The sequence below is a fragment of the Quercus robur genome, chromosome 4 (assembly GCF_932294415.1).
Source record: "Quercus robur chromosome 4, dhQueRobu3.1, whole genome shotgun sequence".
Taxonomy (NCBI): Eukaryota; Viridiplantae; Streptophyta; class Magnoliopsida; order Fagales; family Fagaceae; genus Quercus; species Quercus robur.
Window position 1 is genome coordinate 66,190,680 of NC_065537.1, and position 24,516 is coordinate 66,215,195.

Below are 24,516 nucleotides of genomic sequence, written 5' to 3' on the forward strand. Positions count from 1 at the left end.
CTCCTAGCGAAAGCTTTTTTGCCTTTAACAGAGTAGGGATAATTTATGTGGGATTGGGCTTGCGTTTTCTGCCTTGCAAGAGGCCCAAAGCCTATAACAACATTACCGTCCCCCTTAGCCACCAGCCCGTTAACCAAAGGGCCCAATTTAAAACTACCTACATGGTCCCCGCCATTTCTCTTAGGAGTCCAAATCGATTCTGCCCTTCTGGTGTGGTCCCCAGCGCCATGCATGGAGATTGTGTGAGACTTGCTCTGGGTTTGAGCAGTACTATTAGGCGACGTGCCCCTCCAACCCGGATTTCCTAGAGTTGGTTAAGCAGCACTATTCCGGCCAGAATTTCCAGTACCTTCTGTATTGAAATTTGCTCTTGTCCCTTTACGCCCATTCGTCCTTCTACTTACCACCATCCACGGCCCATATTGCCCATCCGGTTTCGATTCCTCTCTCACCTCCGTACTGTCCTTATTTGCCGTTGTGGAATGGCCAACATGCGACTCACGTGATGTACCATCACGGCCATCCGGCGCGACCACAGCTTCCTCCGAACCCATCTTTTCCGAACCCATCTTCTCCTTACCCTTGCGAATGGTGTCAGGACACGCCTCCACCTTGTGTCCAAGTCTCCCACAGGAGAAGCAAAGACTTTGGATGCCCTCATAGGTCACAACCTGTTCAAATCGTCCAATAAGGATGGTGTTCACTAGAGGTTTGTTGATATCAATCTGTATGCATAGTCTAGCATATTTGCCACGAGCCTCCATGGCTGTGTGAGAATCAATTCTCAGTACCTTACCAATGGATTCTCCAATCTGCTTTAAAACCTCTGCTTCATAAAGCTCAAAAGGGAGCTCACCCAGTCTGATCCAAACCGCAATGAGTGAGACATTCGCCGTTGAAGGTTTAAAGAAGGGTTCCCACGGCCTAATAGATAAAAATTGGTCACCTATAAACCATGGCCCTCTTCTTAAAACATTATCCAAATCCTCCTTAGCAAAGAATCTGACTAGAAAAAAACCATACCCAAGATCCACACAGTCCATCCTACTTGATGGTCTCCACATTTGGCTTAGTTTGGTTCGCATGTAGATGAGGCTATTTGTTCTTCCAATCAGTTTCACTATTATAGCTTTTGACAGGGGGCCACTAATGCGCCGTCTGGTTTCCTTCGTAAGCTTGACAGTGACCCAACCTTCTGGAATCTGACCGGTTGCCTCGCTACCCTCACCATCAGAAAAATCATCCTCCTCCATAAGACTCTCAAAATCAAAAGCATTTACATAAGCCCCTGGCATTTCGCCCACCAGCTTTTCCTTGAATGAGGCTCTGGCAAAGGAGCCAGAACTTTGTTGCCCTGGGGTTGGAGAGCTCTCTCTAGAGCCTTCATTGAACCCGGCATGGTGATAGTCCTTCACTTTCTTGTTGCTTCTGGCCAACTCCGCCTCTTCCTCCCTAGAGAGAGTACGTGGGATACTCATTTTCAAAAAAAAAAAAAAAAAAAAAAAAAAAACACACGTCTGTCACGTGCCTTCAGTAAAGGTTTACTAATAATCGTTTCCACGTCAGCAGCAACGTGTCTAATTCCTATTGGTTCCTGTAAATAAGCATAATTTCTGTTAGTTAATTACTGATTCTTTTCTTCTCTCTCCTCTCTCTCTCTCTCTCTCCCTCTCTCTCTGCTTTACCATTTATTTATTAGAGAGTTTTCTTTCCGCTTCCTAATTAATAATTTTCCACTTGATATCAGTAAAAAGTAGTAAAAGTTTATGAGACAGATTCTTTACTTAGTAACTTAAATTGAGTAGTTCTTTAGTTTTGGGTTCAGGTGCCTAAGAAAGTATAATTATAAAGTCAAATTCTATCAAAATAGTGGCAAGCCTCATGACTGATGATAAACGGAATGTTTGACGTAGAAGAAATTGCAACTATCTAAATAGGCCTATAGGTGTTGTTAAAAGAAGCCCTTAATCTTGTCCGCGTAATAATAAAAGGAGATAAACTCATATGCAGATTGATAAAACTTGTTTCTAGGCTCTAGCTAATAAGAGGTCTTTTGAGGACTTGCTGGGAAGACATGTCATAGTGGAAAGAAAAAGACGTATGAGTGAGAGTCTATTTACTGGATCTCAAGGAGTTTGAGATAAGACTCATGAGCTTAATTTATCTTGTGAGATAAGGCATTTTTTAGCATGTGTGATGAGTTTTTCGAAAGAGAGAAGACCTTTCTAGGTTGAGTGCAGTACCCCCCAAAGCTTATTCCGGGTTCTTGAGTGTTAATGTGATAGTTTTTGATTCCGAGAAACTTGGCCGTGTTAACGTGAGAGTTAAATAGGAAGGAAGTGAATAAGCTAATCTTTTGGCTCCGTAATCTTGGTGGGGCTTGCAGTTTGAAGAGGTTATTTTCTTTATAAACAATCCATCTATTGTTCGGGGCTGTACAATAAAGCAGATACTCATTTCATTTAATAAAGAAGTTATCCGAGCCAATTTCCATTTATGTACGAGTAACGTGAGGGACAAAATAATAATAATAATAATAATAATAATAATTTTCTTTACAAGTTTTTTGAAACTTTGTCCTATTTTATATATATATATCCTTTCATGGCTTAGTTTGATCGCTGCAAGAGAACCCTATATCTCATCAGTTGTTGATAGTTTGTACTTACGGGTTCAAGGATTCTTCTGCAACACAAATTAATAAGTGAGGTAGGCTTTCATAACATTTCCTGTTCAGGTTCCTTTGTCTATATATTTATTTATTCTTTTACTATTAGCATTCCGAAATCATCTTCTTATCCTAAATCTTCAATGCCGTCAGTTATTTGTTGAAATTTCTGTCAATATTTAACGTTTTACCTCTCACAAACTTTATAATAGTTGCAGGGATTTTCAATTTATATTAAGCATTGCCTTCATTGACTGTCTTTCATTTAATTCTTAGCTTTGGTTTGATTGGAATGTTGATATAAATACCACGAATAAAAATTATTGGTCTCATCACTTTTAGTATTTTATTTTATACTTCATCAACTGTTTCTTTTCATCTTCTTTTATCTTTTATTTTCTTGAACTTTAGTATTCTCTTTAAAGGATGTATGGTAAACTAAACAAGAAATGAATCACTCGTAATGGAATAGATAATATTTATTCCAAATATCATTGTCTTTCCCCGATCTACAATAGATGGGATTTTACCTGTCATTTCTTCCATATTCTATTCTTTGTAAAGACATTCTTGAGATGTAATAATTGGAATGCCACTAATTCGGTTGTTGTATAGCTCATGCATGGTGATAGAGTCAAGATTTGATTTTTGGAGGAAGTAACATTTGTTCTTATATGTAGAGATTTACACATGATTTATGTGAATTATATATTCTAGTTAATATAAACTTATAAAATAATCAAATTGTGACTTTATATATATATATAGTGGGGGGACGGGCCCAAAAACTGTGTTAGCCCACCTAACCAAAACCCAACATAAGACCCCAGGGCCCATTAGAGGAGCTAAACTTGGTACATATTGGGGGGGGGGGGGGAGTTAATTCTGGGCCTCATCACAATGGGCCCAATCCTGAAGATGGGATGACGGGTCAAGGGTACAACCACTTAGGATGTCTTAAGTGGTCGGCTAAATCACTAACAGTTACGAGGGAAAATCCCAAAAAAATTTCCCAAAAAAAAAATTTTTTTGATTAATGAAAATCCCAGAAAACGGTTAAAACAAACAGCCGAGGTGGAAAATCTATCTAGGTTGGCTAGGTTTTCCATCGTGGGCTAAACCTAATTAATTTGTATTCTATTCTAGGTTTAGCCCACGATGGAAAATCCCAAAAAATAATTTGACTAATGAATGATGGTTTAAAATGGTTACGCAATGGTTATTTGCTAGAAATTTGACTAGTATTCAAGAAGAATATCAAATAGTCGAGGTGCCCCTTGGGTGTCCCAAACTAGATCACATTTCCGAAGTACTATTTTTTAGTTTCTCTCCTTTCTCTAGTGTTTCTCTCCCCACTCTTAACATTGACCCCTTCCTTCATTTTTATACCCTTCCATTAGTGGATATGTCATGATGGAAAAATATTCCATGTGCATGTGGGTCCCTCCACTCGTGGGGCCTGAGTGGTTTTTTGGGTCTAAGCTACTATTCTAGCATGTCTAATCGTATGTCAGGAATGGAATCCACAACTCTACTATTAAAATGATTTTCTAGTAACTTGTACCTGACACCAAATTTTGTGCTTAGCTGGCAAACTCTCCTAAGGCACTACTTTCCCTCCTCTAGGGAGGGGGATCGAGATTTATTCAAATCTAGTCACAAAGGATATATAAATTGGCCCTTGGGTATTTCAACTTGGTGCTTATTATGTCTAGGCTGGACCTTGAGCTAACAATTCTTTGCTTGGGCCTTGTATGGGCTGAACTCTCGTCCTCCCACATTATGTAATCATTCTTATATCTTATTACCTACACACAAATTTACATGGAAAAGAACAAACAATTACATTTAGAATTTGTTACTTCATTTATTAGTATTTTTTTATCACTTTTGAACTGTAATATACATGAAAAGAAAATTGCGCTCCATTTGTTTTGTCAGCGGAAAACATTTTCAAATGTAAAATATTTAAAATATAAAAAAATTTCAATAAAAAATTTCAATAAAAATTTTCAAGTGTTTGGTGTGAAATGTAAAATTTTTCAAGCAAAAACCTCCTGAAATTTCGATGACCGACAACTCCAACAAACAAACCTCCAGCATTGGCAAGTGGTGACCCAGCCACCAAATGGGGGAAGGAAGGAGAGCTATGTGTGTTTCTGTAAAATGCTTTATCAAAATTTAAAAGGTAAAACATTTTATAATATTTACAAAAACATTTACGGTCAATGGAAAACATTTTCAGCTTTAATCAAATTTTACAATGAAATAAATACTATAAAATGCTAAAATATATATTTTCGTAAAAAATAATAATAAATAAAGTAAAACAAATGAAGTGTAAAGTTATTGTTTCTTGATTTTTTTTACCCTTTTTTTCCCTTTTATAAGTTTTGAACCTTTAAAAGATATTGATAGTAAAGTAATAAAGATTTTCCATATAAAAGAAATAATAACGTATTAATTACTATATAAAAAAAGAACTACCCCTCAAGAAAAATAAATAAATAAATAAAAAAGAAAAGAAAAAGGAATTAAGGTGGGAAGGGGGAGAATCTGGAATGCAGTTGGACCCGTTAATAACCCTGACTCCGCCTTGCATCTGATTCTGAAGGCGAAATTTGTGGTTTTCTTGGTAACAATCTGGGACACATATGCATGCAACTAACAGCGTTACAAAATCTATTTATGAAGTCAACTTTAACTGTTTTAGTGAAAACAACCATCTTCAGAACAAGCCTACAAATTTCGTTGTTCATTTTAGCAATTTTATCTTTTCTCCATCTAGTATTTTAACATATTTGTGATAATAAATTGTGGGATGTGGTTTATCTAGTCTATTAATCTATACATAATTAAAGTGAAAGTTCAACAATTCAGCTTTAATTTTGTGTTACACTTTCTTAAATTAGATTGTAAAATTACTCTAACTTTATACTAAGTATCCATACAATTTTAATACTTCCAATTTGCTTAGAGCATTCGCATCATCAATTCATACAAAAAATTCTTTATTTTATTATAAGATCCTACTTTTACTATTTTACTTAATCACTTTTTAAAAAATATCATATTAGATTATTTATTCAACGTTTTATTTGATTTGTATAATCATTTCTCATTTTTTTATACTATTTTTGTTCTTTTACGTCTGTCTCTCTCTCTCTCTCTCTCTCTCTCTCTCTCATCGTTTATTTTAGCAACCGCTTCTCTCCTCTCAACCCTCATGCCTCCTCATCTTAGCTCTCTCTTGCAATGTTTCTCTTAAAGATCTCTCATCCTAGCTCTCTCTATGGCAAACAAAGAAATCTCTCTCTATCGCACTTGTTAGAGAATCGGAGACCCAAAGAAAACTCTGTGTGTGTGTGTGTGTGTGTGTGTGTGTGTGTGTGTGTGTGTGTGTGTGTGTCTTGAAGCTCATCATTGTCAAATCTCTCTCGTCTGAGTTTAGATGTTCCACCACCATTGGGTCTGGGTCTCAAAGATAAGCGGGTTGTTGTGTCGCCGATCAGGTTTGGATTTGATTTTAATTTTAGGTTTGGATTGATGGGTTTTTCATTGATGGTTTGATTTTTTATCTCTGTTATGATGTCGCGGATGCCTGAAGAAATAACACATGATGCTCTCTATGATGGACATAAACTAAACAATTAGTTTCTGGGTAGTAAACTACAAATCTAAAGGGGGCTCCTTGAATCCATAAGGTGATAAAACTGGAATCCACCATAGAAGAAAATTGACAAAATGTTTGTATATTATTGATAATAGTCTATCCTACCTCTGATGGCTACAAAACATATAAATACTGAGAAAAACGTTAGAAAACCTAATTTTCACTATTATGCGATTAAGTGACAAAATACTAAAATTTACCAAAAATGGCAAAATTGAGTTAAATACAGAATCATAAACTACTAAACTTAAAAGTCGTCCCAAAACAAGTGGGACCTTATTCTAACTTTTGATTAAAAAGTTGTTAAGAAAACAAAAATTACTTTAAATGGCAAAATCGCAATTTTCGAGGCCTAAATGGAGGAATTCACCATTTTCAAGTGGTACCTCATGGAAAAATGACAAATCGCCATTTTTGTGGCCTAAATGGTTCCATTTTGCTTCAACTTGCCAAATTTCATGTGATTCCAACTTCAGGGCCCATGATTTCTACTAGTGTCTTTTTGCCTTGCATATTTCAAGTGTGCATGAGAATCCAAAAAGGCTATAATGGTCAGTTCTACATAACGTTGATGGGTACTCTGTGTTGCTAATCAGGTTTGATTTTGGGTTTGGGTTGATGGGTTTGAGCTTCCATTAGGTTTGATTTGGGTTTTCCGTTGATGGATCAATCATGTTTTCTAATGGGTTGTGGTGGTAGTGGTTGGGTGGTGGTGGGTGGATTAGTCTATGAGACAATGAAAGCGAACAAGAGGGGAAGAGGAAGAGAGATGAAATTTTGAGAAATAAATATAAAAATAAAGAAATGAAGAAAAATCAAAATGCACAACAACAGTGCCATCCAAAATTACAGTAGCAACAATGCATTATGCACAATGAATGTAAAAACTAATGTGGGTAATTTTTAGGATTGATGAAGTAAAATTTTACCCTTATACCATTTGCACAAGTTAATGCTAGTGCTCTTAATTTTTAAAACTAGGGAAAATACATTCGAAACCACGTTTATTTTCACAAGGAGGCCAGAAATGGTAGTAACTAGTAAGTTAAGACTCTTAGTATTAAAAATTTCTTGTCAAAACAACTTAATGACTTAGATATAGGATCGGTTTCTTTTATTATTTTTCATACTCTACCCTAATTAATATTCCAATCAAAAGTTTTAACTATTCCTTTCAATCATATAATGCAATATGAGATTTTTTCAAAGAAAGGTTTTGCACTTGCACCTCATGCTTTCAAACTAGGCCAATCCATCATTTATATGCAAACGATTAAAATTGCAACCACTTCACTTGGTCTTATACTTTTCAACCTGAGATTTATTTCCTTAAAATCATTTTTTATCTCAAATTTAAACGAATAAGTTAGCAACAATTATTATCGGACAATAACATGTATTGCCTCTCACAAACTCGATAATAGTTCCTGGAATTTTCAATTAATATTATCAGACATAGCATTTTTCTTTTTACTATCTTTTAATTTGTAAATCACCATTATATTTTTTTTCCTAGTATCCGGATTGTTAAATATATTAGCAACACAATGTGTTATACGATGTTATATATGCTAGAGTGGATGCAGAAAGGGAAGTATAGATTAGGAACACCGAGAACATGAGGGTTATGTGGTTCAGCCTTGTCGGCCTACATCCATGGAGGAATCTCTTAAGGGTTACATCTTTATTATATAAAAGTGTAGTACAATAACCTGTGTTATAATGAACCTTAACATGAGTATATATAGGCGACTAAACCTTAAACTATTAGTACAAGTAGGAGTGGGCTTGGGTCTATTACATTGGGCTAATATCTCTAATATATCTCTAACACCCTCCCTTAAACTCAAGGCGGAAGATCGATGAAGGCTTGAGGTTGGATAAGCATAAGAAGATCACTTGGAGATGCCATGAAAAGTGCCATTGAAGAAACCATAGTGAAGAATATGCCAATTAACCAATTTTGGAGTTTCAAATGAAGAAACGAAGTCCGAAATCTAAATCTACGCAAAAAACTGAGTGAGATAGGCCTTTTCAAAAATTTTGACTTATGGTCAAAGGTCAACGCAAAAGTCAAAGTCAACGACAGTCAAAGTCAACGGATCAAGGGTAAAAGTCAACGACAACATGGTTTGGGTCGATTCCGAGTTTTCTGGATCGGGTCACAGATCGGGCTGCAAAGCCGCTGACTCATCCTGATGACGTGGCACTAACTTGGACTAAGGCTGACATGGACGTGCTTGCATGCCTGATGACGTGAAGTGATGACGTCATTAGATGACATTAGGATGACATCATCAAAGGTTTTCCTATGAGTGGCAGCGCGTGCCTTATCTTTCGGCGTGTGGAGGCAAGGCCAGATTTCCAAGAGGCACATGGGAGATTTTCCAGAGCTTATTGCGGCGCGTGGCTAGGCTTCGAGTGACCAGATTTCTTGGTTTTCTTCATGGGAGGCCAATGAGCACGTTTGTGGGGTTGGTTTCGTCAGGCAAAGGCTTGATTTGCACAAATCTAAAAGGGGGGGGGGGGGGGCACGACATGCTCGAAAAGATTGATGACACGGCAACAAGACAGCAACGGTAATTCTATGGGAGCTATGTGAAGGCGTGAAGTCTAGATTTGTGGGCACGTAGTGTCACTATGGTGGATTTGTGTTGAGCACCTGGGAAGCTTCTTTGCTGCATAAAGATAGTTGTTTAATGCCAAGAATGGAGTTTGGCTTTGATACCATGTTAAATATATTAGCAACGCGATATGTTATATCATGTTGTATATGCTAGAGCGGATGCGAAAGGAGAAGTATAAAATAGGAACACCAAGAACACGAGGGTTACATGGTTTAGCCTTGTTAGCCTACATTAATGGAGGAATCCCTTAAGATCTATATCTTTATTGTATAAGAGTATAGTACAATAACCTGTATTACAATGAACCCTAACAGAAGTATATATAAACGACTAAACCCTAAACTACTAGTACAAGCAGGAGTGGGATTGTGGCTATTAGATTGGGCTAATATCTCTAATATATCTCTAACACAAGTGACGTTTAAAGATTATTTTGAGAGTCTGAATGACCTTTAAAACATACATACATACTATTAAAAAAAAAAAAAAAAAAAAAAGGTCATCACCTACAGGTTGACACTTAAAACAAGTGATTTATCTTTATTGGGAATCACCGATCATTGCTCTTGATTTGCACAAACAAGGTTTACAAAAATTAAAATAATAATAAATTGAGAAAAAAATAGTTGTCTCTATAACTACTAGATCAATTGGCCAATTCTTTTTAAAGAAATTTCATTTTAACAATGTAACGAATTAAACATTATAGTTTGAAAAGGAACAAATTAAAATCTAAGGTTTTAAAAAGTAACAAATTAAACCCTATAGTTTTAGAAGTAATAAATTAAACATCAAGGTTTCAAAAAGTAACAAATGCAACTCCCAACAAACCTCAAACATGATGGGTTGAACCTTATTTTGTTAGTTTTAACAATTTAAGAGTTTAATTATCACTTTGAAATTATAGGTTTTAATTTTTTACTTTTAATTATTTATTTGAAAATGTGTTACTTTTGAAATTAAAAGGTTTATTTTGGTTCATTTCCAAAATATCGCCACCTTCCCCTAATTTAGGATAGATGGGATTTTAGTTTAAATCTTCAATGCCAGCAACGTAAAAGAATTATTTGCTAAATTTTCTGCCAATATTTATTAGTGAAAAATAACTTTCCTTGCCCTTCACAAACTTTATAATAGTTGTTAGGATTCCCAATTAAAATAGTAATTCTAGTACGTCAAACTTTAATACATATTTTACTACAACTATCTAATGTTCAAACTACTTTCTCAAAAAAATAAAATAAAATAATCTTATGTGCAGACTATGATTTCTATCACTATCACATGAACGTATAACTTTTTTTCATCACTCATAACCTACCACAGAATAATTATGATAAAAATGTCTGTGAAAATATATGGTACTAAAATTATTCTTTCAATTTTATTATTATTTTTTTATAGGAAGAATTATTCTTTTAATTAATATAAGGCATACCATTCTTGTATGTATACCATTCTTGTCTGTCTTTTAATTTGCAATTTCTATTATATTCTTCTTCCTAGTGCTTTTTGTCTTTTTCTTTCAATTAATTCCTAGCTTGAGTTTGGATTGGAATGTTGATACATAGATCACAAATGTAAATCATTGGTCTCGTTATTAATATTTGATTTTAAATCCATGAATTATAATATGTGATCATGTGTCTAATTTCTCTGTCTATTCTAAATTTTGTTTATTTTATATTAAACGATATGTAATAATATGTAAATGCTAAAGTATAATGTGAACACCCATGGTACAATTGAAATTTTTTATTCAGAATATCATCACCTTTGCCTTATCTAGGATAGAGGGAATTTTACTGGGCCTTTCCTCCGTATTCTATTATTTGGAAGGCAATTTGAGATGCAATAACCGGAATGCCACTAATTCAAATATCGGGACTTGGGACAGCTCCTGAACAATGAGAAAGTTAGGGTTTGATTTTAGGAGAGACAAAATTATTATTTATTATCTATAATAGGTTTTTACATAGAGTTATTTTATGATATGTCATACATTTTCTTTAAGTCAAGTACAACTTATATAAATTATGATATTTTGGTTAATATATATTCATAAAATGAAAAGTTGTGTCATTTTTTAAATTAGATTGTGTGATTATGTATATATATATATATATATATATAGACACACATATATTAATTACATTTAGAATTTGTACTTCTAGTTTATTAGTTTTTATTACTTTTGAAAGGCAATGATAATTTTTTTCTCTTTTTTATAGATTAAATTTCTTGCTACTTTATTTTCTTTCAATATATTTTTTCCTTTAATAGGGGTTCTTTTTTTTTTTTTTTTTTTTTTTTTTTTTTTTGAGAAGATTCTTTAATAGGTTTTGAACCTTTAAAACACATCAATAAATATTTTCTTTTCCTTTTCCAAATCAACTTTGGCATATAAAAGAAATGGGTAAATTCTACAAACCTCCCCTGAGATTTGGTCTAATGCCAATAAAGTTCACAACATTTAAAAAGTGACCATCTTGGTCCTTATTCCCAAATGGTTTGTAACACCGTTACTTCTTTTTTTTCTTCTTTCTTCTAAGTTCTTTCCTCTCTCCTTTTCCAAATCAACTTTGGCATATAAAAGAAATGGGTAAATTCTACAAACCTCCCCTGAGATTTGGTCTAATGCCAATAAAGTTCACAACATTTAAAAAGTGACCATCTTGGTCCTTATTCCCAAATGGTTTGTAACACCGTTACTTCTTTTTTTTCTTCTTTCTTCTAAGTTCTTTCCTCTCTCCTTTTCCAAATCAACTTTGGCATATAAAAGAAATGGGTAAATTCTACAAACCTCCCCTGAGATTTGGTCTAATGCCAATAAAGTTCACAACATTTAAAAAGTGACCATCTTGGTCCTTATTCCCAAATGGTTTGTAACACCGTTACTTCTTTTTTTTCTTCTTTCTTCTAAGTTCTTTCCTCTCTCTCTCTCTCTCTCTCTCTCTCTCTCTCTCTCTGAGTTCATAACCTCTAACCAAACCGAGCAACCCCAGCCACCCAACCTGACTCACCACCACTTCAAATTAACCATCCTCCGCTCAAATCCAGTGATGATCAACCCTCTTTGCCTTAAATTCGGTGACGATTTTTCTCAGATCTACTTAGATTCAGTGATTTCTGCTCAGATTCGAAGATATTTTTCAAAAACCCACTTAGATCCGACGATGTTTAAGGTTAGACCGATAACATTTCACTCTCCTCCGCTCAAATCCGGCGACATCCAGCAACGTTTCAATCTCCTCTGCTCAAATCTGGTGCCGTGGTGGTAGGTTTGCAATTACTCTTCTCTCTTCCTCTTTGCGGTGGTGCTGTGGTGGTGGGTTTTGTAGTGGGTTGATTTTGGTTTGGATTGGTGATAGAGAATTTGGTTTTTTGTGGGTGTGTTGGATTTTTGTGGGTTTTGTTTTGTGTTTCTGGTTCTGGGTTTGTTGTGGGGTGGTCAGTATTGCTGGTGGGTTTTGTTGGTAGTCGGTGGTCGATGGTTCTGGGTTTGTGAGTTTTGTTGATGTCGTTGCTTTGCTGGTGGTTGATGGTTTTGTGGGTTTTGCTAGTGGTTGGTGGGTTTGTGGGTTTTGCTAGTGGTTAGTGGTTGGTGGTCATTGGCTCTGTGTGTTCTGTTCTTCAATTTTTTCTTCTTCTCTGAATTAGAGAATGGGAAGAGAGAAGACTCGGGAGAGGGTTGAGAGAAAGGACACAGGATATGTAACAGTGTTACAAACCATTTGGGAATAAGGACCAAAATGGTCACTTTTTAAATGTTGTGAACTTTATTGGTATTAGTCCAAACCTTAGGGGAGGTTTGTGCAATTTACCCAAAAGAAATAATAATCTATTAATTATCATATAAATAAAATAATGAATTAAATTAAGAAAAAACCATTGAAAAAATACTTTAAAAAAAAAATCAATATTTAAGATCGGAAGGGGGGATGGCAATTGCACCCATTGATTCCCTAGCTTCGCTTTTGCTTCTGCATCTGAAGGCGAAATTTGTGGTTGTATTGGTATTAATGGTCCAGGACATACATGCAATTAAAGGCACCCTTGCTTCTGCATCTTTCTAGATCTGTTTATGTTTCTTTTTCTCCAATTCAAACGAATTAACCCGTTTAACTTGTTAGAATTGGGTTAACTAGTTTGAACTGGGTGGGCAGACCACTTAGAACCGGTTTAGGTCAAAATACACTTACAAGTAATTTTAAAATATAAAAAAAGGAACCACCGCTCACTCTACAAGTATTAAGTTCTTGTGGAGTTGAGGGAGCAAGAGTCGAAGTTTAATTATCTACGAAAGAGTTTTACACAAATATATTTAGATTCAATTAAAGTAGAATTTTTATCTCGTATAATATATATATATATATGTGTGTGTGTGTGTGTGAGAGAGAGAGAGAGAGAGAGAGAGAGAGATTTAAAAATGTCACTTCATTACTCCATTAAATACATAAGTAAAGAAACTAATGGAACTTGATGGAGAGATTAATAACATTCATTTTTGAAATTTTAGGAACCAATGACTAAAAGTACTCAATATATAAAAGTACCCAATAAATAAACTTTAGAGACTAATAATTTAAATTTATCTTCTAAATCTTATGCACAACAAAAAGCAATAGCATCATTTACAACATTTACGTAGGATTTTATATTCTTTTCCTTACATTTTACCTATTATAACTTCTTGCTAATATATTTAAGATCAATATTAGATATATTTCAAGATAAAAGCCTTGTAGTTTAATTGGCATTTCTCCATGTATAAATTGTTTAATTGAAAATTTAGCACGTTAAAGAGTTTTTTATAATAGTGTAGCTATCTCAAAAAATATATATATTAGATTTCAAAACCACCAAAAATATAATAATAATATGTTATATACGATGGGGTCGATTTATAATGGGCCAATCCATTATTTATTTGCAAATATACATAACAGCAAGGCTATTCTTTTCAATGACATACCATTCAATACGAGATTTTTTTGTTTCAAAGACTTTGGCCAATCCATTATCTATATGCAACTGGCCCTAATGGCTGAGTTATATATTCTTTTGGAAGATGTTAGAGAGGAAAAAATTGGTCTTTGCTCCTTTCTATCAAATAATCCAGTGTTTTGCCATCTTTTTCAAACTAATTAGGGAAATGCCCCTTTTTTCAAACTCGATTTTCTCAAAATCAAGTTAAGCCTTATAGTGGTGTTTTAAGAAGTCTATGATGACATTTTAAGAAGCCTATAGTGGTGTTTGGAACTCGAGCTCCATGAACTCAAGTTATAGGTAAAATAAAAAAAAATAAAAAAAGTTGCATGGAACTCGAGTTCATGGAGCTCGAGTTCCAAAATGCTACTGTAGATCCTTAAAACGTCACTATAAGTTCCTTAAAATGCCACTATAGAGCTCTAGAATTTTTTTTTTTTTTTTTTAATTCGATTTTGAGAAAATCAAGTTTTAAAAGATGGGCATTTCCCTAATTAGTTTGAGAAAGAGGGCAAAATACTGGAGTTCTTTTTTTAAAAAAAGGGCAAAAGCCCATTTTCTCCTGTTAGAGATACAAACTTTTTTACAAAAAATTATACAAACTGTTGATGTGATAAGTGATTATTGGTAAATAAAAAAAAATGATGTTATTAATAGGGCTAGATGGGAACCCATAAGAAGTTAACCATAATAACGATTTGTAAAAATATTATAAAATGTTTGTAGCATTCTTCTATTCTTTTCAAACATAACATGCAATACGAGTTCTGTTCATAAAAAGATGTTGCACCTATCTTTGCTTTTATACTTTTGAACATAAGATTCCAAAACAAAAACAAAGGGAAGATATCTCAATATCTATCCTCTCATTGGCCAATCCATCCTTTATATGTAATGGTTAAGGTCCGTAGATAAGATCTCACTGAACCTTCTTGCTCTTGTACTTTTCGAAACCAACCAAAATTTAAAAAAAAATAAATAAATAAATAAAAATAAACAAAATCTCTACCCATCTCGTCTCTTTGGCAAGATCCTGAGCTAGATCACCTTTACCCAACCTACTTAATAAAGTTTAAAGTTGTAGTCTTATCTATACGTCCTTATATATGGGCTTAATTTGATCGCTTTGACAACCATACATGCCATGAGTTGTTGATAGTGATAGACTAAGAATATATTGACCTATTTGGTAAAAATTAATCAATTAATTAGATTCAATCACTTGCAATAAGCGTGGTAGCACAAATAAAACACCAACTAAATTAAATACAACAAAAAATAAATTTGACACTGGTGATTTGTTTACAAATGAGAAAACCACCGAGGCAAAACCCCACCGGGTAAATTTAAGGTCACCACTTCCGAGAATTTACTCTTATCAAAATAAGCGGTTACAAGTAAAAGGAATCTCAGTATCTAATACCAACCTAAAGTTGAACCTTTACCCCAATACCCAATTGGACTTGTGATGTAGTGACAATCTCTCCTTTCAATGCACGGCTTCTAGTACGTGACTAATCAATTGATGCACGAATCCAAGTACATGACTAACACACCAACTTGAGGAAGATGTTGGCTGTAAAGTTCTTTAGTTCATCCAACGATCAAGATCAAGAAACTCCTTGGTTACAAAACTCTTGGCGTAGTAGCTTTTACCAAGAATATGATGGACTAGAGTATATTCTGTCTCTGGTCACAATTTGCATGCACAATCAATTTGCATTGAGTTGCATCACTTTGCATCACCTTTCACGCATATCCATGTGTATTTGTTAGTTCCACACACAGCCAAACTTCTCTCATCCTCCTCCTCCACCTTTATTTTTCTCAAAATCCCATACCGGCTAGAGAATCACAGCCACATTCAACGGCCACTAATCTCACCTGACCATATCTCCATTCCTCCTCTTCACCCCCTTCCTCCTTCGCCAATTCCACCCCATTCACTTTCTCACTTAGCCGATGCCTCTCCTAGCAACCTTCTCTCTCTTTTCCATTCCCATCCCGCACCCATATACTCTCTGCCAAGGACCACCACTCCTACCACTCCATTGTTTCTTGGCATTCTCCATATAACAGTGACAAAGGCAATAGCTCTCAATTTTTTTAGATATGATTTTTATTAAATTTATTGTAATTGAAAAAAAAAATTGTTTTAAAGATAATTGTAAGGACTCAATTTGTAATGACATCAAAATGATATTGGGTTCACACGTTAAGGGCCCAAACAATATAATTTGTAGAGCGTGGGCTTGAAATGGTAGGCCTTGTTCACCGGATGGTGGTTAGTCATGGTACTCATACAGAAATGAACCATGTTCGCTCGAGTAGTCTTTCTCCTCGGCACGGCCTGGGAGACTCTGGTTCTTGGCCTTTTTTCCTAGTCTCCTTTTTTGGATTGCTAACTTCTCTTTTTATATTAGCCTTTACTCTTCCTCCAATGTCCACGTATAGGTTCAGCTTTTCAAGGCTGATACTTGTCCCATCAGCCCATACCCAAAGTGGTTGGGAGTGGTTGTAAAAGCTTAAAAGTATTGCTCTGTCTGGCACAGAGTATTTAATTATAGTAATGGCAGTCTTTCCTTTGTCCTTTGTTGCCATATTGTCCAGAGGTCCTTTCTCCATCAACGTGGATGTGTTCGGTTTTTCCCAAAATTGTTCCTATACCGTTTTTGCCCTTTCTTTTAGAAGTGACTTGGGGATACCAAGGACAGAATCATCCTCGGCTATGTCTCAAGGCTATTTGGACTTTCATTGTATGTCCTCTGTAATTCCTCTCCTCGACTCAGGCCTTGGACCCTAATGTAAAGTGGGCCAGGGTCACAAATTCTCTAGCCCCACAATAGCCCCTCAAAATCCTGCTGCCCGACCTCTTGGTCGGGGAGGAGGGTTTTGGTGATGTCGGGCTTATATCATGGCTTGCCCAACTTTGTCCTTCATTAATATTGATGTCTTTTCGTTTGCCTAGGAAACTCTCCCGGTCATGAGACATTCCTTTAGTTTTACTCACGTCGCGCTTCTGCCGTTTCAGTGTATAAGGCGCGCTTTTAATAAGTTTCTTTTACGAAGCAACGCCCATCCAACGGTTGTAGACGACGTTGGGAATTGAGTGGGAATTATCTCGTTTGTAGCTTTTCTTGGAAATCTGTACAGATTAAATACCACCAGACTTGTCTTCATTATAAGAAGCAAGGTAGGAGGTCACTTCCTTTACGTACAGACCCTTCAATCTTTTCAAATTCCTAAACCTCCAGCTGCGCTCAAAGTTTTCATTACCAGTGCAATTTAACCTTAGAGAGTGATATGTTTGAGGCAAAAGTGGGGGTGAAGGGACCACACTCTCTCCAGAAGAACTGGGTCTCTCCAAAACTCAAGATGGTGTGATCAGGGCAAGGGAGACGGAGACTTAAGACAGCTCTCGCTTTTCACAAGGCGGGGCAGAAGCCTCCTCTTCCTTTAGCCAAAATCCGAAGCAGGTGTTGGTTGTGTTAGATTTTTAGTGCGATAGCAATGGGGTTTCTTATCGTCGGTACCATCCGCTCTCTCTTGAGCACTGCTAATATGACACCCATGTGTTAGGAGTCAGAACTAATACGGGAATTGGGCATCCTCGCTTCCTCCTCTCCTCCTTCTCTGGTGCCTCCTTTTGCCTCCGCTTCTTCTTCTCTTCCATCACTAGGGACATCCTAGTGTTTCTGCTTCTTCTTCTGCCTCTTCTCCCCTTCCGTCAAAGGGGCCATCCTGACACGCCCAGTTGCCACAAGAGCTGAATTTTGAAGGATTTATCGTTCCCTTGTGTCTTTTTCCTTTTTTGCTTTTTCTTTTTGCCTTTGTAGTTAGCTTCTGGTATAGGCTTGTTTAAGCCCCTCATTGTACGTTGTACTATTTCTTGGTATTAATAAAAGATGACTTTATCTTATTCTAAGTATTCTTTCTTTTCTGTAATAGTTATACTGTGAATGGATGTGCTATATATATTTTTTTTTCTGAACGATACTTAGGGCCAAACCCCCTGTTAACAAAAAGCTATTATTTTGAACTTACTGAGACTAACAAGTACAATAATGCCGACCTGAAAAAGGTTATACATATAAGACTAACCGAAATAACAGCTGAACGTTCTGTATTGCGTATGAGGCAATCATCCGAGGATGGGTAACGCAAAATGAACTACCCGAGATGGTCACTGTGTACTAGGATGCTTTACCACATTCCTAACAACATTCATGGCCTTAACCATTTTTGGCATCCGGTCCGAGGACCGAGGTATGATTGTACTGGGCCTAAATACTCGTTTACATTAGTTTCCTTAAAGCTGGGGATCCGAAGACAGGACGAGATTTCCATTCTGTCTAAGACTTAATCCATTTTCTAATGACTAATCTCCCTATAGGTTTGAGTCTGAGGACCATGCAATACCTTGGTTTTGTCCAAAACTTAGAATTTTCTTTAAGTAGTTGGTTTCCCCATAGGTTTGAGTCCGAGGACCATGCAATACCTTGGTTCTGTCCAAAACTTAGAATTTTCTTTAAGTAGTTGGTTTCCCCATAGGTTTGAGTCCGAGGACCATGCAATACCTTAGTTTTATCCAAAACTTAGAATTTTCTTTAAGTTTGGGGCGATTAGCCCCTCGGCCAAGGTATGGGACGTTGATCTGACGTTGGAAGCCCCAGAGTTGTCCACGCTACTGACGCTTCGAAGCGTAGTCCCTAGTGGTTTATGTTAAGGCACAACAACGGGCTGTTGGAGGTGATGGAGGGACTTTCTCGATCCACCACCTGTGCCAACGCACAAGCCTTTCCCACAGACGGCGCAATTGTAAGGATTCAATTTGTAACGACCCCAAAATGATATTGGGTTCGCACGTTAAGGGTCCAAATAATATAATTTGTAGAGCGTGGGCTTGAAAGGCTAGGCCTTCATCACCAAACGGTGGTTAATCATGGTACTCATACAGAAATGAACCATGTTCGCTCGAGAAGTCTTTCTCCTCGGCACGGCCTGGGAGGCTCTGGTTGTTGGCCTTTTTTCCCAGCCTCCTTTTTTGGATTGCTTACTTCTCTTTTTATATTAGCCTTTACTCTTCCTCCAATGTCCACATTCAGCTTTCCAGGGTTGATACTTGTCCCATCAGCCCATACTCAAAGTGGTTGGGAGTGGTTGTAAAAGTTGAAAAGCATTGCTCTATCTGGTGCAGAGTATTTAATTGCAGTAATGGCAGCCTTTCCTTTGTCCTTTATCACCATATTGTCCAGGGGTCCTTTCTCCATCAACGTGGATGTGTTCGATTTTTCCCAAAACTGTTCCTATACCATTCTTGCCCTTTCTTTTAGGAGTGACTTGGGGATACCGAGGACAGAATCATCCTCGGCTATGTCTCAATGCTATTTGGACTTTCATTATATGTTCTCGGCAATTCCTCTCCTCGGCTCGGGCCTTGAGCCCCTAATGTAAAGTGGGCCAGGGTCACAAATTCTCTGGCCCCACAATAATTATTTCCTTAAATTTGTTTCTCAAATTGCATTATATTTGAAGTTTGAAGATTTTTCCTTATGATTATTACCATAGTTTAGTTCTATAGCTTAAGAGCTTATGGTTTTGTTGGATTTGAATGGGTATTTATTGTTGGTGGCTAGGATTTATTTACTACTTATTTTTAGGTAGTTTGAGTATAATTTCTGTTGAATAGGATTTTTTTGGGTATTTTGAGTTTTGAATATTGTAGTTTTTGCTCATTGTGACTATTTATAAGACTATAAGCAACTATGGTTTCTTTGTGGTGTTTAATAAAAAAAATGAATATATATATATATATATATATTTTTTATATATTGAATATTCGAAACACTATAGCTTTTTATTGGTTTTTGGATTAAGGAAGAAACTCAAGTAGAACCTATTGATGGAAGTCCAAACACCCCGAGTAAACACAAAAAGGAAATTAAGGCACCGACAATTGGAATGAAATTTGATTGTGATGATAGTGTATATGAGTTTTACAAACACTATGCTCACAGAAGGGGCTTCAATGTAAGGAAACATTATATAAGGCGAGGGAGTGCTTGACATGTTAAGAGGAGAACATTTTGTCATTCAAACAAGGTGAATGAGCTATTGACAAACATCATGAACAGGTATCTTTCCATCACTCAATTTCACAAATTGGTTGTTTAGTACAAATGACTTGTTAACTTCAAAAGGATGGTATGTTAGAAGTTGTTCTTTTCACGAACAACATAATCATGAGTTTGCTCCTTCTCCAATGAAACATATGTTAATATTAAATAGAAAAATTACACCTGCCCAACAAGATTTTGCAGATGATGCAGAAAAATCTGGGATATCAATAAAACAAACCATAGAATTGTTGAGCATGTAAGTTGTTGGTTATGAAAATCTTGGGTTTCTGAATGTTGACTATCAAAATCATGTAAATTCCAAGAGGAGAGACGCTTTACAGAGAGGAGATGGTCGTGTGTGATGGATTACTTTAAAAAGATGCAATTAGAAGATCCATCTTATTTTTATTCTATAGAACTTGATAATGAAAATCAAATTTTGAATATTTTTTGGGTTGATTCTAGATCTATAGTTGATTATGGACACTTTTGGGATGTTATATGTTTTGACACCACTTATCAAACAAATTCATATGGTCGACTTCTTGCTCCATTCATTAGGGTTAATCATCATAAATAGTTAATTATCTTTGGTGCAGCTTCACTTTATGATGAAACCATAATGTCATTCAAATGGTTGTTTGAAACTTTTTTAAGTGTAATGTCAGGGAAACAACCAAGAACTATATTTAAAAATCAATTTGCTGCAATGGCTAATGCAATAGAAGATGTGTTTCTTGAATCAAATCATCGTTTATGTGTGTGGCAGATTTATCAAAATGCTACTAAGTGTCTACATCATGCATTTAATCCATTAAGCCAATTTCGAAATGATTTTAGTAATTTTGTGTATGATTTTGGAGATGAAGATGAATGGATAGTTGCTTAAAATAACATGCTTGAGACATATGCTTTTACTAATAATCCTTATGAAATGTTTGATGTGAAAGGGAAATGTTCGATGTGAAAGGGAAATGTTCTATAGTATTTGGCCGGCATATGTTCACTGTTGATATGAAAAGCACTCAACGCAATGAGTCAATGAACAGTGTATTGAAGAAATACTTGAAGCCAAAACATGGTCTTTTGTAATATTTTCAACATTATTCTAAAGCAGAGTTCAAAATGAGGCAAACAACACTGATTTTACTAGTTGATTTTGAGATGTTGTAAAGTTGTACACTCCAGAAATATTCAAAATGTTTCAAGATGAATATGTGATGATTATGGATTGTACTATTTACAAGGAAAGAAAAACTGATTCTAATACAGAATATAGAGTGAAATATCGGAGTAGAACTCAAGAGCACTTAGTCAAATATGAAACCTCAACAACTATAATCCAATGCAGTTGCATGAAGTTTAGCTTTTTGGGAATTCTATATTCCCATGCTTTGAAAGTTTTTGTCAAGAAAAATGTGAAGAGAATTCCAGCCTTTATGTATTGAAAAAATGGACACAAGATGTAAGGTTTGGTTCTATCAAGAACTATCATGGCATTGATGTTAAAGGTAGTGCACAAGAGTCAATGGGAAAGCGTCTCCCTCATTTGAGTCACAAATGTCTTCAAATTAACACACTTGCAGCAGAGAGAGAGAGAGATGATGTATGAACATGTTGATTAATCTTTTGACAAATTATTGAAGTATTTGCAAGAAATGAAAAATGTTGAAAAGTCCATTATAAAGAAAATAAAAATAAAAAATCTCAAAGTAAGAAGGCTCAACCCAAAAAGACTAGTGGAGCAAGACAAGTTCAATCACGTGGTGACCTAAATAGAGTAAGTTGATTTACATTCCATTATTGAACATGACTTTGTGGGTTCATAAATTTGTTTTATGTGACAAATTTTTTTTTCCACATAGGTCAATTCCTTAGTCAATATTAATTCTCACAAAGAATATAGTAATGTTGAACAACCATCACCATTAGTTGACAACATAACTCAAGTATGATGCTACAAATTACATATTTTGTCTAATATCTAGTTAAACAATTACTAATATTAAAAAGTGACACATAAATTTATTTAAATATCATATACAAGAATATTTTAGTTGTAATAATTTGGTTGGATAAGGTAATGTTGTTGGGTTATATGGTCTGAATTAGGTATGCATATAAATTTCTTTGGTTATATCCTACAAACTAATTATTGCTATTACTTATAAATTTTGTCTAATATCCTACTACCCAGTTACTTTCATTAGCATAGAAAATGAAATATTGATTTGTTTAAATGTCATATGTAGGAATCTTTTGATTGTGGATTTTTGGTTGGACAAGATCACGTTGAGTTATATGGCTTGAGTTAAGTGTGCACAGTCGTTATGAATTTTTCTATAATTTAAACTTATATTTTCCTTCTAGTTTTTTTTTTTTTTTTTTCATACTTGGGGGCATATTTTGCAAGCTTCAATTGATCCTGATATTGATAACCTTTGAAAAATACTATATTGGTTGTTTTTCTTTTTTTTGCACAATTGTTGGACAACATTTTGCATAGTTAAAATAGCTAGTGGATAGAAATTTGATAGTATTTTTTGAATAGCACCCTTGACTTTGACAGATTTTTGAGAAGCATTTTGGACAGCACATTTAAGCTTATAGAATCTTTTTGAACATATTTTGTAACAAATGAAGCTACTTAAACATCTTAGGTCCTATATGTGCATGTTTGAGTAAGCTTCTAGTTAGGTATCAATTATAATTGCAACGAGTCGATATTTCTATATGCAATAGAAAAGTTCATTTCTATATTTTTGTATCTATGTATTTACATATTAAACAAAGGCAGCTTTAGATGAATACAATATAGTGATGTGGATGGAAATTTAAATTCAAGAAGCTTAAATTTAGCAATAGATTTGTTGAAATTTTCCTTTTATCTGGCTTTCTTTTATAAGAAAAATACTCTTCAAGAAATGAAACTAATGAATGCAATATAGTGATGTTGATGGAAATTTAAATTTAGGAAGTTTAAATTTAGCAATAGATTTGTTGAAATTTTCCTTTTATTTGACTCTCTTTTATAAGAAAAAAACTTTTCAGGAAATCAAACTCAACAGAGCTGTGGTGATTGGTGACAACATCGATAAATTTTTTCCAAAAATAAACGAAAGTAAACTCATTAGCTTGATAAATATAGACGTTAAAAATATCAATAAGATTAAGGAAGGGATCAAATATCCTAAAACATTAATTACACACATTGGTTGGATTGATACACATTCATTGAAAGCCTGCTAGAAATAGTTTTTGGAACTAAGTCCCTGTACATTCTCCATATATCAATATATTGGTTCACAAAAATATTTCTAGGAAAATATACATCCAAATATCCCTCCAACCATGGACTGCTAACAAGCAAAACACCTTCAACATAAAAAATCAACAAGAAGAACCAAATTATATAGAGTTCTTTGCTTTCTTCTCTGTGATTTTATACAATCAAGACTCTCTAACAATGTTCACATCCTAGGCTGCATCTCTGGATCAAGTTTAATGCAATTTAGTGCAATATGAAATGCTGTAACAACTTGCTTCTTTGCATACACTTCAAGCAGCAATATTGAGTCTATAACCTTGTTGCCATCAACATATTTTTAGGGACTGAACTCATGGATTTACATTAAACCCGTACCAGTTCCTTGAGCAATTTTTAACCTTATTGCCCATGTAAGTGGGGGCAAAGAATTAGAAGGACCAAGACTGCCTGCAATAATTTAACACCATGAAGAAAACATCGTCATTACAATGCTCACAAATAATGGTCACATATTACTATAGTCATTAAGAAGATTTAGGTGAAAAGTAACTAATTATGCCATAATAATGTCAATATGAAAAGTTTTAACAAGGATACAATAATTGCTTGTTGTATGTGCAATTTAAAGAACCAATTTTCTACCATATTAACATCTAACATGTAATCATATATGCAACATGAGTCATTGATCTATTAGAGTAATAAATAATTTTTCTATCAGTGAACAAAAAAGATAGCAACCATTAGTCCCCATGAAATGCAGTTTTAAATTACAAGAAGACAAGTTTTGGCCATGGTCCTTACTTTTGCTATATGTCACCAATGAAGGAATTTTGTTCTTTGGGTGCAATTTTTGCCAAATGGCCGAAAAGGGAATTTCTATATTTCTTGATACAGTATATACTTGAAAATTACCATGCCTAAGTTCTTAATACTCCAATTGATTATAGTAAGCATAACAAGATGGCTAAATATTCAGCCCCCCAAAAAAAAAAAAAAAAAAAAGATGGCTAAATACCTATACAACAAAAATTTATGCATGAGAACACCATAATTACCAAAACCAACACAACCTCAAAACAAAACCTACTTGTACAAACTTGAGCTAGCTAAGAACCTGGGAAATATTTAAAAAAAAAATTATAAAACAAAAATTACAAATATATTATAGC

At 35.0% G+C, this 24,516-nt stretch overlaps 1 protein-coding gene across 1 annotated transcript; it reads right to left on the reverse strand.

Annotated features, from left to right (window-relative positions):
- Window positions 1-314: 314 nt before the first annotated feature.
- Window positions 315-1,478, reverse strand: LOC126722421 (uncharacterized). The gene has a single exon (XM_050425572.1). It carries the CDS (start codon window positions 1,476-1,478, stop codon window positions 315-317), a length of 1,164 nt encoding a protein of 387 aa, XP_050281529.1.
- Window positions 1,479-24,516: the final 23,038 nt, after the last annotated feature.